We start from the raw sequence: 18,418 nt of genomic DNA, 5'->3' as shown, positions 1-18,418 counted from the left end.
GTGCTCCGTCCTTAGCTGGAGGTTGATGTAAGTTAAAAGATGTTATAAGCGGCAAAACAACAACTCCCATGTAGATGGTCATTATCACTTTTATCTTTTGAGCTCAAGGTTTATATTTCTGTTTGCATTTTCAAGGTTTTAGGTCAGAGTTTAAAAATTGCACCCAGTTGCTAGGGTCATTATAGAAAGGTGTGGTGACTGATGTGCAGTCTTCTGTAAGAGCTGTGCATGTGTGCTTGTGTGCCTTCATTCACTGATCCATAAAAAAATATTTGTAAATGCTTGCTATGTCTAAAGATGTGTTTTAGTAACCTGAGGTGCTTTTTTTTTTAAGGGGGAAGGCAGTGGAGACATTGGGAGCTGTTTAGTGTTCACAAAATATAAAAAGGATAGAGACCCACTCTTTAGAGTAGTTCTAGATCATCCCTGGAGTTCTTTGTTCAAACAAGTTGTTATAGTGAAACCCAGTATGTCAAAATCCCAAGCTGAACTACAGACATGTAGTGAGAGAGGTTGAAAGACCCAGGATACCACCAGCTCAGCACCCTTCCTTGTGGCCTTTGCAGACAGGTTCCTTGGAACCCCGAGGTGTCTGTTAGCCCAACTGGAAAGACCCTTCTCCATACTGTGACAAAGTGTTTTTAAAAAAATGTGATGCCTTAGACTTTCCCATCGTAAACAAAACAAAACAAAACAAACAAACAAAAAAACCCAAAAAAGAAGAAAAAAACAACTTTGATTTCCCATCATCACAAAGTGAGAGGAAAACTTTTTTCTTTTACATGATTTTTTTTTCTTTAAAGAAAAGTAAAAGCTATTTTTAGGCTTGGCTAAATGTTTTAATTCTATAAACCTCTGTACATCTTCCCTATGGAAAGAGAATTGAGAGAATTACTGAAAAGTTATTAGTTGATGATGGATGCTAATAGACTGTCCAGGAGATTAGAATCTTATTTGGGGTACCTACTGATAGATTGCTTTATATTATAAGGGTAGAAGTTTGACCTATGTATGTATTTCCAGACATACTGTAAGGCATGGTGATACATGTCAGTCATCTGTGAGTTATAAATCTTAGTGAATTGGTCTGAATGCTTTAGTAAAAAGAAATGAATCAAAGGGACAGGTCTGTCTTTATTGCTTGGATTAAAAAAAATCATATATTCATGTATTTTTTTTTTACACTTAAAAAAACCAAAAAGGTAATGCTACCTTATAATTGTATTGCACATTAAAAATGCAGATTTAAAAAATTCTGATTGTGCTTTTAGTAGCTAATAATTTAATAATTCTTTTTGATCTTTCCCTACTTTTCCAACCTTCTTTTCTTGCTTGATGTTAGGAAACCCAGACTGAAAATGCCTCCAGTTTGAACAGGTTGAACTTGTGGCCTTGGTGATAATTGTTACTTTACAATCAATTTTTTATTTTAATCTTATTATTATACCTTTTGTCCTACAGACTGGTGAATTTTCAGCTCGTTTCCTCTTGAAGTTGCCAGTGGATTTCAGCAATATTCCCACCTACCTTCTCAAGGTAAAAATACACGATATCAGTGTGAGAATATAAATGAGCTTTTAAAGTCATTATTTGACTCTGAATATTTGTATGATTGGCTTGCCTGCATTTTGTTCAGATGATGAATTTATTAAAAATATTTACTATACAAAGATTACTGAGTTTGTTATCAAAAAGCTAAAAGAGTAGCCCTAAAAGTAATTTCAAAATGAATTTTCCTTACAAAATAAAATCCATAATAAGTAAACTAAATTTGGGGAAAACAATCACTGTTAGTAATCTTATTGGGAGGAGAGACTCTCATGGAAGTTGTCTAAAAGGCATTCTTTGGGTAGGATTGCATATTAATTATTGTGTGCTAAAGGGCATCTCATTTTCCTTATTTATGTCAGTAGTTCATCTTAGGCACCTTCATTGTTGGGCTGTCCAGAATTGATTTAGACCAGTGTATATGGCATTCTTTTTTTTTTTTTTTATGTTTTTATTTATTTTTGAGAGACAGAGAGACAGCACAAGTCAGGGAGGGGCAGACAGAGGGAGACACAGAATCCGAAGCAGGCTCCAGGCTCTGAGCTGTCAGCACAGAGCCCAGTGTGGGGCTAGAATGCGTGAACTGTGAGAACATGACCCGAGCCTAAGTCAGATGCTTAACTAACTGAGCCACCCAGGTGCCCCTATATGGCGTTCTTTAAAATGTGTTGCAGGCAAGGTGTGGCTGGGGGAGAGTCACTTTGGGCTGGGGTCTGCAGATGCTTTGCACATAAGAGGCAGAATCCCAGTGACTAGGTTGTGGTTAGCATGAAAGAAACCAAATGGACCAGGGAGCAGGTTTGAACAGAAAGTCGTAACACGAGGCCTAGGTTCATCACAAATGAGGATCTGGATTGGGATTTAAGATACAGCTAGCTGCCCTCAGCCCTGTATTTCAACGTGTAGTTGTATAGCTTTAGTCTAATGGAAGAGAAATGTCTGCCTTCCTAATTTGATGTTGTGCAGAGAGTTAATGGTATTTATAATCATTTAGAGAGAAAGAAACCTTGTACAAGTTTCCTGGTATATTGTAGCCATAAATAATACTAGATACTAATCTTGATTGGAAGTATGGTTTGGTGGAATATAAGCTATAGACCATAGAAAAGATTACAGAACACTTTTTATTTTTTATTTTTGAGAGAGAGACAGAGTATGAGCAGGGGGTGGGGGCAGGGTGGGCAGGCAGAAGAGAGGGAGACACAGGATCCAAAGCAAGTTCCAGGCTCTGAGCTGTCAGCACATAGCCCTACACGGGACACTAACTCATGAACTGTGAGATTGTGACCTGAGCTGAAGTCAGATGCTTAACCGACTGAGCCACCCAGGTGCCCCAAGGGAACGCTTTTTAAAATACATTCTACTTGGGGCGCCTGGATGGCTCAGTCAGTTGAGCGTCTGACTTGGGCTCAGGTCACGATTTCATGATTCACGAGTTTCAGCCCTGCATAGGGCTCTGTGCTGACAGCTCAGAGCCTGGAACCAGCTTTGGATTCTGTGTCTCCCTCTCTGTCTGCCTCCACCCCCCTGCTTGTACTCTGTCTCTCTCTCTCTCAAAAATAAATGAAACATTAAAAAAAATACCTTTCACTCAAGGTGGGGAAATTATTTTCTTTCACCCTAAGTAAAACATGGGAGTTTTGTGCTTCATTAAACTTTCATTTTTAATTTCTCATTGACTAGTTTTCCACTCTGTGTCTAAGGGTTATGAAGTCCAAGTAAGAATGGAAGTCAGCAATTTATATCAGTTTCTCCACACTCCTGTTGTGGAAAATATGCATATTATATCTGTGATTACCAAGCATAATTAATTTGGTTTTAGCAATTACTATGCTCTGTTCGAGTAGCAAGCAGTCTCCTTGGAAACTTAGATCACAGACTCATCGACCTGCGTGGATTCCAGTTAAAACTCTATTTCAGCTCATTTAAAGCCAAATTCAATAGTATATGAGAGAACGTTATTTCTATAATCACGTCAATTCATTATTTATAGTGACAGTATCTGTTTTGATTTGTTGGGCCTTATCAGTTGGATGGGTTGTCTTGTTTATTTGAATCTAATGTTGCCCCTGCTCATGTTCTTGAGGGTCAAGGCAAAAAATATATCTTGTATTATAATCTAATTTTTTTCTTTTCAAAATCAAATTTCCAAATTTTCTACTCTAAGAGTCCTAACTTTGTATTATTATGTCCTTACTTTCCTTGCCAGATAGGAAAAAGGTGGAAACTGTTTGGCAAAACTGGAAAGCCTCCCCCCAACCCCCACACCCCCAAGGTACTATGAAATGATGTTTCTACCATTAGATGAAATGCCTACATTGCAGCACTGATATCTTTCTGGATCTTTAATCCATGCAAAAAGAATAAAGCCACAAGGACAGAAAAAGGAAGGAAGGAAGGAAGGAAGAAAAGCAGGGAAGGAAGGAAAGAAAGAAAGAAAAAAGAAAAAGAAAAAACTTTCTTGTATAACACAAAACAACCAGGAAAAAAATACCTGCCTAGCGGAAGTAATCCAGAATGCCCATTGAAGGTTTTAAAATCTAAGTTCCTAAAGTTTTCGTATCATAACCTTGGGACATTTGGCTGTACTACTCTAAAAACTGAGTTTGCATTAGGAACTGATTTACATATTATTAGCATTTAGATGCTCCTAATCTGATTACCAGGCTGCTATCTGATAGTCTCAGTCCCAAAATAAAGTCTTCAGATTCTTAGGATGAGGATACTGTTCAGCATCAATGTAGTTTTGCCTCACCATCCCAAAGAAATGAAAAGTGAAGTAGAATTTTAAATATTGAAATAACATGGAGTTTGACGACATACTGATTTGCTACAGTGAAATTTCTTTGTACCATGATGAAGCCATCATCCACGTAATAAGTTTATATTTCCAAGCATACTTCTTTTATCCATGAAAAGAATTTTTTCATGTGAGAATGAAAAATTCATTAAATATTCGATGATATGATTTTACTTAATGTTATACTTTAGGCATATATGGTTCTTACGTGGACTAGAGTGAATTTATTCTGAGAATGAGTCCTGACTTCAGTGTCTAAATTTTATTCTTGGATGAGATAAGTTCAGTGGGTCAGATAAATCACTTACATAAAAACTCAGGAAAAAAAAATACTTCTGTATTAATTAGGATTCTTTATTTGTGGGTGCTGGAAATCCAGCACAAACTACCAGAAATGAAATGGGAAGTGTAGTACAAATCCCCTGTTTCTGTAGTCCACATAGCAGGATAATCTACAGATAGACATAGATCAGCTTTCCCGTGTCTGTCCCACTTGGGCCAGGTATGCACCCTTGAACTTCTCAACTGGTGTGTTTATGTTGAGAAATTGTGGTCCCAGAATAAAGGGCAGATTACTGAAATGACAAAAGTGTAAGAGTCACTCTAGTTACTAAACCAGAGAAGGTTGTATGTTATCTCACTATGGAGTATGGCTTCCCTGAAAAAGAAAAACTGCTTTCCAGCCTCATATACTCAGGTTTAATAACTCTCAGACCCAAGAATAAAGACAAGAACATACAAGTGTCAGTTTTCACCACATCCTAAAGGAAATCAAGAGCAGCAACTTCTAATGACTAGGATTCAGCCTCGTGACCTGTTCTTTGAGAAAAAACATACACTAAAAATTCATTTTATGGCATTTGTGTAAGCGGTTACTGGAGTGTCTCTACACTAGGTTCCATCGAGCCCTAGCCCAGCCCAGAGGTCGTACCATAACCAACTTACTGCGACTGAAGTACTTGGACTTCTGGTTTCTACAGTAATCTTCTCAGCATCATTTAACTTGACACAGTCTGAAGGATTGCTTGCTACAGTTTAGTCCCACTGTGGTGTCTGAATCATAACGCTGTATGGAAATGAATTGAAGGTGAAAAAGCTGCATTGGGCCGTGTGTGTTGGGAGATGAGGTGCTCAACCTTCTTACCCTTCAGAAGCCACCATGGCTGATCAGCCAGGGCACAGTCAGCGCAGGGTAGTGGAACACAGGTCACTCTGCCAAACAGAGGCAGACAGCAGGAATTAAGGCCAGGATATCCAGACAGCTTCCAGGGCCCAGGACAGGTAGAGAGTCTCAGGCAGATATCCAGACTGAAATCCTACATGGTGTAAGAAGGTCATTAACATGGGGGAGAGTCCAAGACTACTTGTGTGGGAAGGAGCTGCCTCCTCAGCCTGACATTGACTGGCGGGTTCACCTGCTTAGTCATCCTTTTCTCTTATCACATGTAGGTTAGCAACTGCAGGTGCTCTCAGGCCCAGGCAGGTACTGAGGAGGCATGAATCTGGCTGGATGTATATAACACAGTAAGAAATGGTGAGAGCCGTAGAGAGCCGGCACGTGTGTGCTTCATGTAGAGCAGCAGCTGCTACTCAGCTACAGAGTTGTTGCCTGTGAAAGTGTGGGCCTCCCGCTGCCAGATATACAGATGTTATGAAAAGGAGCCTAGATTCTCAGGGGGTTTTATCTGGAAAAAATGGCTGCTTTTTAAGTGACGGCAACGGATAAATATTTTTTTTAAACACTGCTGGCCAAACAGAATACTTCTGTGTGTTGGCCATGGCAGTCTGATAGCCAGGTAGGCTGTGGAAGGGTGTTCTGGAGAAAATCTCAGGCAGATAAGGCACCACTCCCCAGGGCATAGGGTGGTCATCCGTTGCCGGACTATGAGAGCAGTAGATGGGTTGGCACCATGTTTTGCCTTCAGATGTACAGACACTGATTCTGAACTAGGGAACCATTTTGTATTTGTCAGTGTTCTGCAGAGAAACAGAAAAAACAGAACACTTATGAGAGGATATTTATTACAAGAATTGGTTGACAAGGTCACAGAGGCCAAGAAGCCCACAGTGTGCCGTCTGCAAGCTAGAGAACCAGGGGAGGAGAGGAGGCCCTGGTGTAAATCATGGAGTGTGAAGGCGAGCGAGCCAGGAGTTCTCATGTCAAGGGCGGGAGAAAATGGACTTTCTGGCTCAAGGGAGGAGAGGAAGAAGGGGAAAGGAGGAGAGCAGGAGGAGAGGGGAGGAGACAGAGACAGAGATGGAGACAAAGAGGGAGAGAGAGAATTCATCCTCAACCTTTGTGTTCTGTTGGGGCCCTCAAGGAGTGGATGACGCCCTCCCCCGTTGGTGAGCGTGGATCTTCTTGACGAAGTCTCCTGGTTCAAATGCTAATCTCTTCCCGAAATGCCCTCAAAGAAACACCCAGAGATCGTGTTTCAGGAGCTATCTGGGCACTACTTAGCCCTGTCAAGTTGAAACATAGATTTAACCATCACACACGCATCCTGTTCATAAGGCTGGTGAATTTGTGACTGGAGCCACTAACTAAAATATAACTAATGTATAATTTCATAGAGGAAGCAGTTTAGACCTAGATTTTTGGGTATTCTAGGGCATAGAAAGTACATTTTAAAATTATCTCCTGAGGTGTGTATTGTGTTTTCCTTTGGGATATGTGGTACACCAAAATTCTATTGCATTTTTATTGGATACTTTTCCACTTTGATCGATATCATATTACATGACAGAGATCCATATGAAGTGGCTTGGTACCCTGAGATTATTTTAGGAGCCTACGGAACCAAAGTAAATTTGGGGAGATTGCATCTGTTCAGCATGGTCTTGTCTGGGAGAACTTATAGAACTGGGCATGAAGTTCCAAGGGTCCTTGGATTCCATTTAACTCCAGATGATGCCAGTTAGTTTTAGTCAGTGGTTCTCATGCTGGGCTGCACTGATTGCTGGCCCTCCTCAGGCCAATGAAACTGGAATTTTTGGAGGTGAAGCCCAAATATTATATTTTAAAAGTTCCCCAGGTAATCCTGATGTGCACCCAGGGTTAAGAGCTACTGCTCTAAGTAAGAGCTATGGATTTCTATTTTGGCTTAATAGACTCAGAGGTAAATGGATTTATTGGCACAGTGATGGCATGACTGTGGCCCTCCTTGGTACCTCCAGCCTCATTTATTAATGGGCTGGCAGTGGTAAGCTTAGAATGGTGGGAGTGAGGAGAGGGAACCAATTGGTATTGAATAAATACTGTTTTAAGAACCGGACTAGGTACTTTATATATATGATCTCATTTAATATTCTCACCAACTCTGCAAGGTAACTTTTTCCCTTCATGTTTTTAAATAGATAAGGACTCTGGAGGCAACATTATATAAGTGATCCAGGTAGCAATTTGTGGAACTGGGATTTGGATGCAGGTTCCTTGGCTCTAAAGCCAGTGGTCTTTCCAGCACACCACACTGCAGCAAGAAACACTTTGTATTGCTAGATTATTTTCACTTTAGCTGTCAGAATGGGAAGCTAGGCCTCCTTACATCTGTCTTGCAGTAGAAAGAATAAATGAGACTGAGGAAGGACGCTAAAGTGAGAGCTGCAGTGGTCTGTGTTCCAAGGTAAATCTATCCGGAGTGGTTTTCAGAGGTGAGATGTTGATGTGCTCTGTGAAGCCCTAAAATGGGCAGGACAAAGGAGGAGAGTGACATGGGTGTCCCTGGATAAGATGAAGGTGGGAGATGCAGTGCACAGGGACTCCGGGGACACCATGAAGAAGAGAAAAGGTAGTCAGAAAGGGCTTAAATGGAAGTGACAGTGGAAAAGAGGTGAGACATGGGGGAGCCCAAGACAGCCTTTTGTTCTTTGTGATGTGGAGTTAAGGTGGTTGGAGATCTGACCTGCAGGGATGCTGAAACTCCCTGCCCCTGGGGAGAGTTTAATTGTGTTAACACATGAATCATTTTGTTTTAACTCAGGAGGTCAGGCCGACTTGAAAATGGGAATGATGCTGGATCAGGTAGAGTCTGAGAAGTTAGTGAGGAGGAAGAGATGGGATCCAGGCGCTTCTTCTCTTTCCTTGACTTACACTGTAGAGTGACGTTAGGGGGATCTTAGTGGGACCCAGCAGGTGACAGAAGGAAGATCTGGAACTGAGGTAGCTCCAGAACCCCTCTACCCTCCTCCCTAGTGTCCTCAGCTGCTTATAACAACTGAAGCAGAGTGTACAGAATGGGCGTGGCTTCACTCTATCTATCTATCTATCTATCCATCCTTCTATCTGTCTCTCCGTCCTGTAACCCTGACCCTGACGCGGACCCTGACCCAGACCATATTGACTTGGCTTGTTTGGTCTTCAGTGCAATACTACTGTGCAGAACCCTGAAGTATTGATTTTGACTTAACGTGATTTTGATTTAAAGTGATACTGGAATCTGGAGAGGATTAGACAAGCCAAAAAAAAAAAAAAAAAAAAAAAAGGAATACAAGGATAATTATGGTTCCCAAATATCTTATACTATAGTTGGTAAAATATAGTTAAAAACATTAATTAAAAAAAATTAAGCACTAAAAAATAAAATAAAAAAATAAGCACTAATTTGCATGCTACATGTACAGTAGGCCTTTAAAGATGTACAGATTGTTACAGGTTGGAATTGTTAGAGAAACCTTTGTGACCAAGTTTAGGCATAAACTAGACCCTGAAAGAGGCATAGCTTTTAAAGACTGGAAAGGGAAGAGAGACAGCTAAGATGTCGCTGATCAAGTCATTCTTGGTAGGACAGTGGGCACACTTGATTTAGGGAGCAGGGAATAATAATCTAGGCTGGAAGAGAAATTTCTTGCAGAGCATGAGAGAGAAAACTGGAAAGATGCCTTGGAAAGATCTTGAATGCTTGAAGAATGATTTCAGACGGCATTAAGCAGGTAGTCCTAATCTCTTTACCCCTGGATTATCATGGTAATGGCTTCCTATTTTATTTCTTTGGCTTCATTCCCTCCCTTGTCCAATTTCTCTTCAATATTACTGCTAGGGTAGTCTCCTTTAATCTTCCCTTGAAACAAATAATGGTTTCTTGGATCCTGCTTCCAGAGCCTAGCCATGCGTGCAGTGCTATTTTATACTGTTCCCCAACTGTGCTATTAATCTGAGATGGGAGGCTCCCCTCCTTGTCCTGCCAGTGTTGTGAGAATTCACAGTACTGTCACTTTGCTTATATTCCCCCTCACAGCTCTGAAACCCCTCCTCTAATCTTTTCCTAGGGAATTTACTTAATTGACATAAGAATAAAGTGAGGCCCTAAGAAGTTTCATTTACTTGCCCAAGACTGTTAAGTGTTTATTTGGAGCTGTTGACAGAATATCTAGTCTTCATTATTGACAGCTGGGACTAGAGAGGAGCTAAGTGATCAAAGTAGAGAAGAGGATCATGAAACCAAAATGAGGAAGTGTAACATACAACTATGGGGAAGCCAAGGCCTGAACTTGGAGGGCCCAATGGAAGAGAGTTGTCATCTAGGTAGAAGCCCAGAGTTGTGTAAGCCAAAGATTTAAAAATGTTAAATGAAGAAGGGAATGCTCAAATGCCATTGAATGAACAAGATTAGACCCAAGAAAAAAACATTTGCTTTGCCTGGAGCCATAGGGAGGGTGAGAATAGAGAACACTGCAGTATAATGGTCAGGGAGAGACCAGATTGTTGGTGGTCATGAGAGTGCAGGTGAGTAGGAAATATACCCAGTGGGTATTTGGCAAAATGAGTTTGGGAGATGGGATGGAAACTTGAAGAACTGAAAAGACCAAGTGAAATTGTCAAGAAGAAACAACTGAAATGATAGCATACTAGCCGAAACAGTCATGGAGAAGGCTTTTCAGGCAACAGCTTTAATTCATGACAGACTTGAATATGATAATCTTACTGGTGTTCTCTCTGGAAAGTTTCAAGGGAATATGGCTGGGGAAACCAATTCTAAGTGGTACTCTCGTTCTTTCATATAGTCAGGGAAAATAGGTAATGGCATGCATGTCAAAAAAGCGTGTGTGACAGTCACATTTTGTGACTTATCAAAGATTGAGTTTTAGTAAATTTGCAGTTTTGAAATTTCTCATTCTTCTCACCTTCCCTTAGAAACAGGGGAGGATTTTACATTCTGTGCACCCATAAGAAGAGTTAGACCAATGAATTTCTCTGGGATTTTTTTTTTTTTTTTTTTTTTGATGAATTCTTGCACTGTCCTTTGTTATTTGGAATTGTGTGAAAGGTTATTTAGTTTTACGTATTTGCTGGGAAGGAAACTGATAATTTCCCCCAAATATTCTCTTTATTTGAAATCCAGCAAGCTTGTTAGGGTGATATATATTGACTATAGTCATTTCTCTGCAAGCATAAGATAGCAAACATTAAAAAGGTTTCTGATCCTGATAAATGACTATAAATTCAAAGGATGACCTCACAGAGATTTTTCTCTAAACCACAGATTAAATGATGCCTCAGAATTTGAGACCTTTTAGTTTAGGGAATTTCTTGGATCCAGTAAAGTCACGCTTTTAGAAATAAAGATTGCTTTAACTCATTCTTGTGAAATCTGGTTTTAAGGCAAAACAGTTGTCTGGTGCTTGAAAGGCCATAAAGAATTCATAGGGAACCCTCATCTTATCTCAAAGGAAACAGTTTCTGTCTAGTCAAATAGGAGAGGGCATACTTTTATAAAAGTGGGAGTGTGTACCTGGAAGAAAGTACCATAAAAGCAGGGTGCTGTTTATTCTTGTAATGAGTCTGATTTATCATTGCTAAATTTGAGCCAAATTTAGCATTTGAGACTTAATCGCAAAGAAGGTAGTGAGATGATCTGAAAACTTACTCTTCAGGGAACTTCCCTTTCTTCCTTCATGAAGTAGGGGACCCATGGCTGCTTTTAGTTCATTGTCCTTGTTCCACCTCCCTCCTCTAGAGAGAGAAGCGGGGCTTAGAGAAAAATACACTCTAAATCAGGGGCCCCAAACGTCTTCTCTAAAGGGCAAGATAGTAAAATTTTAGGCTTGCAGGCCATATGGTCTCTTTCACAACTACTCAGTTCTGCTGTCACAGCATGAAAGCAGCTACAGACAATATGTGAATGAATGAGTGTGGCTGGGTTCCAATAAAACTTTATTTTCAAAAACAGGCACTGGGCTGGATTTGGCCTGTCGGCAGTTGTTTGCCAATCCCTTTTCTAGACTATGGAGGGGAATATTTCTTCACAAAACCCTGGGGACATCACAGAGAGATAAGTAAAGGGATTTGGTTCAGTGAGGTTGAGTGGTTTTTAATACCATGATCTCTCAGTTTATATTACTAGAATCTTCAGTGTGGTTGAAGACTCCCTCCTCTTCCTTCCTCCTTGTTTCCTTTCCTTCCTTGTTTTCATCCTTCCTTTATTCCATCTTCTCTTTTATTTTTAAATAATCTGTTAGTAACATGTACTTTACTAAATTCTCTTCTGAGTCTTAGTCTCCCTGCTAAAATGTGGTCAGGCTCTCCCTCCAATATTATTAATGAGATAATGAATATGATGGTACTTAATATATGTCTGAGCTTGCAGCAGACAAGGAATAGAAATGGTTTTGATTTTATTTAGTCATTTAATTTGTATTTCAAAGTATCGAATTTATTGTGGACTAGGAAGAAAGTAAGTATTCTGTTGAAAGTAAGATAAACTATATTTGTTGCTCTTGTTTCCTCTGTCCTGACTTCCCCCATCTAGAATTCAAAGCCCAAATTTACACTTGCCCTAGATTTCCAGATATAATGTATGGTAATTCTGACAGCAATATATTTTCCTACTAAAAATGAAGAACAATCACAGGTAGTTTCTGTGAACTTCCTTTTTTTGGGGTGTTCTTTCATTTTATTTTGCTCTGATTTTTTATGGCATGCTTGTGTTTTCATTTTCTAAGTGAGACTTTTAGAATATAGATGTATCTCAAATGACGGTTAGCTGACCTGCTTTGCTACGCTGTCCCCGTATATGGTGATAGTCCTTCAAGTACAGTCTGCTCTTCGAAACAGCATGCTTCAATAACATGAAACAATCCGTGCATGATTGGTAGTGGACACATGTCAGTATCATACAAAAGTTACCATGGTTTATAGTTGAGTTTTCCTATCACGTTAATTTTTGACCATTAAATAACATCAGCTGAATCCAAAGTATACTAATACCGATGAACGTAGCAAGCTGCGGAGGGACATTGTGTTGCACAAAATGTCCATTCATTCACTCCATATCCTTCCATTTGGCTCAGTTTTGCCATACGACTTGTATTTAAATATTTATTGCATGATTTCCCCTGATCTTTGTGAAAAGAAACAAACTCAAGACAATGAGCCAGAGCTATCCCTATTTGGTGTCATTACTTTGTCCCCAGCCTGCTTCTCCACTGTAACTTGTGATGCTGTCCCCTCACCCCTGCACCCGACTCTTCCCAGTAACTCAGCCATCCAACCTCCTTGTAGCACCTTTCATTAAGCTATCTCTGTGTTTTCAGAAGTCTTATATTTACTGTAATAATTCCTTATTTATTAGGAATATGGCATGGCAGTTTAAGTACGTTAATATTTTTAACTGGAGTTACTTTGGTCATTTTGCTAATGCTTTGGTTACAGAGTTATACAGGCCTTACCATATTTTTCTCATAAACCTCTTATTCTTAATATGTAATTTACTAGAATTCAGTTTTTTTTTTTAAGGAATGCATATGTCACATTGTAACAGAAACACCTGTATTTTCAACTAGAGATTCTCTTCTTTATAGGGTATGCATTCTTTATCCTTTACACTTTAAATATCTATTATAAGTTTTAAATCCTTCTCTATCCTCATGCTTTTCTTCAAGAAATGTTCCAGATTGCCAGCATCTCTCTTAAACTGTGGTGCCCAGAAATAAGCACAAAACTTCAGATAGGATTGATCAGGTTAGTTTTCCATTAGAACCCTTCACCATTAGTTAGTATGTAAACAACCCAACCTCCTTGTTTTACTAATCTTAGTTTGTTTTTAAAGGCAAACTGTAGACTAATTCCGTCATGTTGTCTTTTTGAATTTGCCTGCATCTGGGGAGGTGTTGCCACCTTGGACCGCAAAGTGGGGAGGTAGAGGGTGGAACCAAGTAGCCCAGGGATTATAGGATGTGATCATTATAGGTGACCGTTTCTTAATGTGGAGCTTCTTTTCTCTATGATGACATTTTCTCCACCCACATCATAAAGGCACCACTTGGCACCTGACAGAGGTCAGTTTCTCACTGCCCTCTGTTCTCGTTAAACCGTTTGCATCAAGTAGCAAACTTATACTTCAGAATAAAAGTAAAATCCGGTTAGGAGCATAAGATGACTACACAGACAACAGTAATGCAGTTCATAATAAGTTCGGTACCACAAGAGAAGCACCAGGTTCTTTAGTGGGTTGGTGAGAGATTACATCTGGTTAGGAAAGATCTTTATAAAGGAGGTGACATTTGGGATGGGCCCTGGAAGAATGTTAGTATCGATAGGAGCTAGAGACAAAGAATGAGCATGATTTTGGCTAGCAATAGTAGCACATTTGGAGAACAATAGAACAGTGCAGTTTGTCTAAATCATAGACCACATGTATGAAGTAGTAGGAGATAAGTAAGTGAAGGCGTTTTAAAGATACAGTGATACAGGTAGAGCCTTATATATTCAGCTGAGAAGTTTATTGTTTTTAGTAGCGCTATGATTGGGTCTGTATTTAGGAAAAGAAATCTGCCAGGAAACAATATATAAAATGACTGGGGGGAAGAAGAAGGGAAAAGGGCCTAATTGGGTTCAAAGGATGTGAAACTGAATATTAAAGCTCTAGGTGACCCATGTTTCAGACTGGCTGAAGTTTTCACACGTGTAGCTAATGTGCTTACTCGTCTAGCTCAATGATCAACCTGGGAAAATGAGGGAGAGGAAAGGGGGCAGTCAGAACCTTCTTCTAGTCAGTGCTACCCAAAGTGTATCTCTTCAGTTAATGGTAAGTTCAGAATTGAGAGTCTTCAGAAACATTTAAAGCAGTTTGACAGAATAATCCTATGCCTCTTGTATTGATAAAAATATTGGTTTGCATTTTGATGTTGGGCTCTGTGCTGTCAACACAGAGCCTGCTTGGGATTCTCTGTCTCCCTCTCTCTGCCCCTTCCCCACTCACGCGCTGTCTCTCTCTCTCTCTCTCTCTCTCTCTCTCTCTCTCTCTCTCTCTCTCAATAAATAAATAAATAAATAAAACTAAAAAGCGTCTTCAAACAATGAGTTATTAGAAATAGAAAAAAAATTTCAAATGCTTATTTATTGCTTTGAGAGAGAGACAGAGAGAGAGAGAGAGAGAGAGAGAGAGAGAGAATCCTAAGCATGCTTCACCCCCCAGTGTGGGTCTGACATGGGGCTCGATCTCACAACCATGAAATCATGACCTGAGCTGAAATCAAGAGTTGGATGCTAGACCAACTGAGCCACCCAGGTGACCCTCTAATAACTCATTTTTAATGTTTTGTATGAAGCCATAAATCTATGAAGGATTAGGAAAAACAAAACCAAAGAAACAGTAACTGCTCTTTCACTGTAGATAGTTTGAAAAGCCATGTTGTAGCCTACTCTCTGTTTTCTGTGGCCCCTGGGTGCTGTTGCTTCCCCTATCCTGGAATACAATAGACTTTTAAGTATCTTTGGGGTTTTTCAGTTTTGTTCTTTTTGCTGAGCTGGGTTTTGTATTCACTGTTACCCAGTGTTCCCTTGCCCTTTTTCTTACTGTAAATGCATTCCTAGGATTTGGAGTAGGAGAAATAACCTGCAGCCCTTGATTAGAATGACATTTAATATAGACCCAGAAGGGAGGGATTTTTCCTTTTAAAAATATTTTAAACATATTTTAGCAACATATGTATATTTTGATCTAGTTTCATGATAAAATAATGTCACAATCATTTCCATCCTCTTTCTCCCATTTTTCTGGACCCATTTCCTTTCTTTTAAAAAAATTTTTTAGGTTTATTTATTTTGAGAGAGAGAGAGTGAGAGAGCAAGAGTGGGGTAGGGGCAGAGAGAGAGAAAGAGAGAGAATTCTAAGCAGGCTCTGTGCTGTCAGCACAGATCCTGATGTGGGACTCAAACTCACAAACCATAAGATCATGACTTGAGCCGAGATCAAGAGTCGGACACTTAACCGACTGAGCCCCCCTGGTGCTCCATGACCCCCGACCCCCGCCATTTCCTTTCTTGAATCCATTTGCTATAGCTTTGTTTTTACATTCAGACCATATTGTTGGAAGGGGTGATACCCAGAAATAAGGTTGATGTCATTGTCTGTTCTAGGGTTGCTTATAAAAGGTTTTAGCTCTCTTGAAACAGGATGAAAGGATGATTTAGGATTTTCAAGCTTTGTGCTAACTCTAAAAGTAGTCTACAATAGCTTGAATGTCTGTTCAGTATGTGGGTACTTCATACACATTAGCATAATAAGGTCCTGGAATACTGCTAGTGATGGTATTCTTAATCTCTGTTCCATAGACCAGCGCTTCACAGAGTCTGGTCCTGGCACTCCAGTATGTCCAAGACCCTTTCAGAGTGTCCATAAAGTAAAGACTATTTGCAAAATCAAGTTAAGAGTTTATTTACCTTAGAAGTGAATGGGGGAATTTTCCAGAGGGTACACGGTGTGTTAGTATGTTATCGTCACACTGATAGCCAATCACATAGGCTTGTGTGTTCTCATATTTTAGAAATTTCTCACTTTTTACCTTAGTGTGTTCAAGAAGAAACAGATAGCTTGAATAGTCTTCTATTCCTCATAGTTAAATACTTTCCCAGAAGGAAAACTCCTGGCACAGATGACTTCATTGGTAAGTTTTACCAATCCTTTAAGGAAGAAATAATACACAAATCCTACATACATTCTTTGGAAAATCAAAAAAGAGGGAATACTTTTCTGACTGATTCTATGAGGACAGCATTACCTTACACAAAACCCAGACAATTCTAAGAATGCTACAGATGAGTCTCTCTCATGAGTATACATGTAAAATTCAAAATGAAGTCTTAACAAATTCAATACAATATTATATAAAAGGGATGATACTTCATGATGAAGTGGGTTTATCTTAGGGATGCAAGGTGACTGAATATTAAAAATCAATATGATTCACCAAATTAACAAATTAAAAGGAAAGATCATATGATCATCTTTTTTTTTTTTTTTTTTTTTTTTTTTTTTATGATCATCTTAATAGACACAGAGAAAACATTTGACACTTGGTAAAAACTCTCAGCAAACTAGAACTGGAAAGGAACTTCCTCAACCTGATGACATGCATCTGTGAAAATCCTGTGGCTAATATCATACTTAATGATGAAGACCAGGCTTTATCTCTACGGTTAATAGTTGTTTACTCTCAGGGTGCCTGGGTGGCTCAGTTGGTTGAGTGTCCGACTTCAGGTCAGGTCGTGATCTTGCACTCTGTGAGTTTGAGCCCTGCGTTGGGCTCTGTGCTGACAGCTCAGAGCCTGGAGCCTGCTTCAGATTCTGTGTCTCTCTGTCTGCCTCTCCCCTGCTCATGCTCTGTCTCTCTCTGTCGAAAATAAATAAACATTAAAAAAAAAATAGATGTTTACTCTCATCAATTCTATTCAATACTGGAGGTTCTGGCCAGTGCAATAAGGCAAGAAAAAGGAATAAAAGGCACTCAGAGCAGAAAGAAAGAAGCAAAACTGTTTTTATTCACAGATGGTATAGTTATGTAGAAAAGCCCAATGAATCTACAGAAAACCTTTTGGAATTTGTAAGTGAGTGTTTTTAATGTTGCAGGATACAAGGTCAATAATTAAAAACAGCTGTATTTTTATATGCTAACAACAAATAATCTGAAATTGAAATTTTAAAAATATCATTTATAATAGCATCAAAAATAGGCAATACTTAGGGATAAATCTAATAAAAGATATGAAAGACCTGTATGCTAAAAACTACAAAACCTTGCTGAGGGACACTAAAGGAGACCTAAACTGATAGGTATACCATGTTTATTTGTTAGAAGGCTCAATATTGTAAGGCATCAGTTTCTTCCCAAATGGATATATGTATCTGACCCAATCCTAGCAGGTCAAAACTCAGCCAGCTTTTTTTTTTTTTCCAGTAGAGATTAATAAAATCTGATTCTAAAATTTATTTTGAAATACCAAGGGCCTAGAATAGCCAAAACAATTTTGAAAGAGAAGAACAAAATTAGAAGTCTTACACTGCCTGATTTCAAGACTTATGATGAAACTGCAGTAATTAAGACAGGTGATAATGGTTTTAAAAAGACACATAGATCAGTATATATCAATGTAACAGAATAGAGTATCCAGAATAGACTTACACCTGCATAGACAACTGATTTTTGACAAATGTGGAAAGATAATTCAGAAGAAAAAGAATGGTCTTTGCAACAAATGGTGCTAGAACAATTGAACATCTATACCAAAAAGGAACTTCAGTCCATACCTTTTTTCTTTTAATTTTTTTTTTTGACGTTTTATTTATTTTTGAGACAGAGAGAGACAGAGCATGAACAGGGGAGGCGCAGACATCTATACCAAAAAGGAACTTCAGTCCATACCTTTTTTTTTTTAAATTTTTTTTTGACGTTTTATTTATTTTTGAGACAGAGAGAGACAGAGCATGAACAGGGGAGGGGCAGAGAGAGAGGGAGACACAGAATGGGAAGCAGGCTCCAGGCTCCGAGCCATCAGCCCAGAGCCTGATGCGGGGCTCGAACTCACGGACCACGAGATCGTGACCTGAGCCGAAGTCGGACGCTTAACCGACTGAGCCACCCAGGCGCCCCAATCCATACCTTTGAATGATACAAAATTTGACTCCAAATGGATCAACTTAAATGTAAAACCTAAAACTCAAAATTTCTAGAGGAAAACATATGATAAAACCACAAGAAAGCTGCTTTTTTTTAAATCTCAGTTTTAATTTCTGATACATGAAGTATCAAAATAGATAACCTACATAAACAAGAGCTGTTTGGAGTTCTCAATAC

At 39.3% G+C, this 18,418-nt stretch overlaps 1 protein-coding gene across 11 annotated transcripts in view; it reads left to right on the top strand.

Annotated features, from left to right (window-relative positions):
• The window catches only part of BABAM2 (BRISC and BRCA1 A complex member 2), a 425,146-nt gene that overhangs the window by 166,705 nt on the left and 240,023 nt on the right, over positions 1-18,418 (top strand). For all 11 annotated transcript variants that reach the window (XM_045054775.1, XM_045054777.1, XM_045054778.1 and 8 more), the window contains one exon: positions 1,462-1,536. In XM_045054775.1, coding sequence (XP_044910710.1) covers positions 1,462-1,536 — 75 coding nt within the window. The remainder of the gene's footprint in view (positions 1-1,461; positions 1,537-18,418) is intronic.

Source organism: Felis catus, chromosome A3 (genome assembly GCF_018350175.1).
Source record: "Felis catus isolate Fca126 chromosome A3, F.catus_Fca126_mat1.0, whole genome shotgun sequence".
In the NCBI taxonomy this organism is placed as follows: Eukaryota; Metazoa; Chordata; class Mammalia; order Carnivora; family Felidae; genus Felis; species Felis catus.
This window is presented reverse-complemented; position numbering and strand designations above follow the sequence as displayed.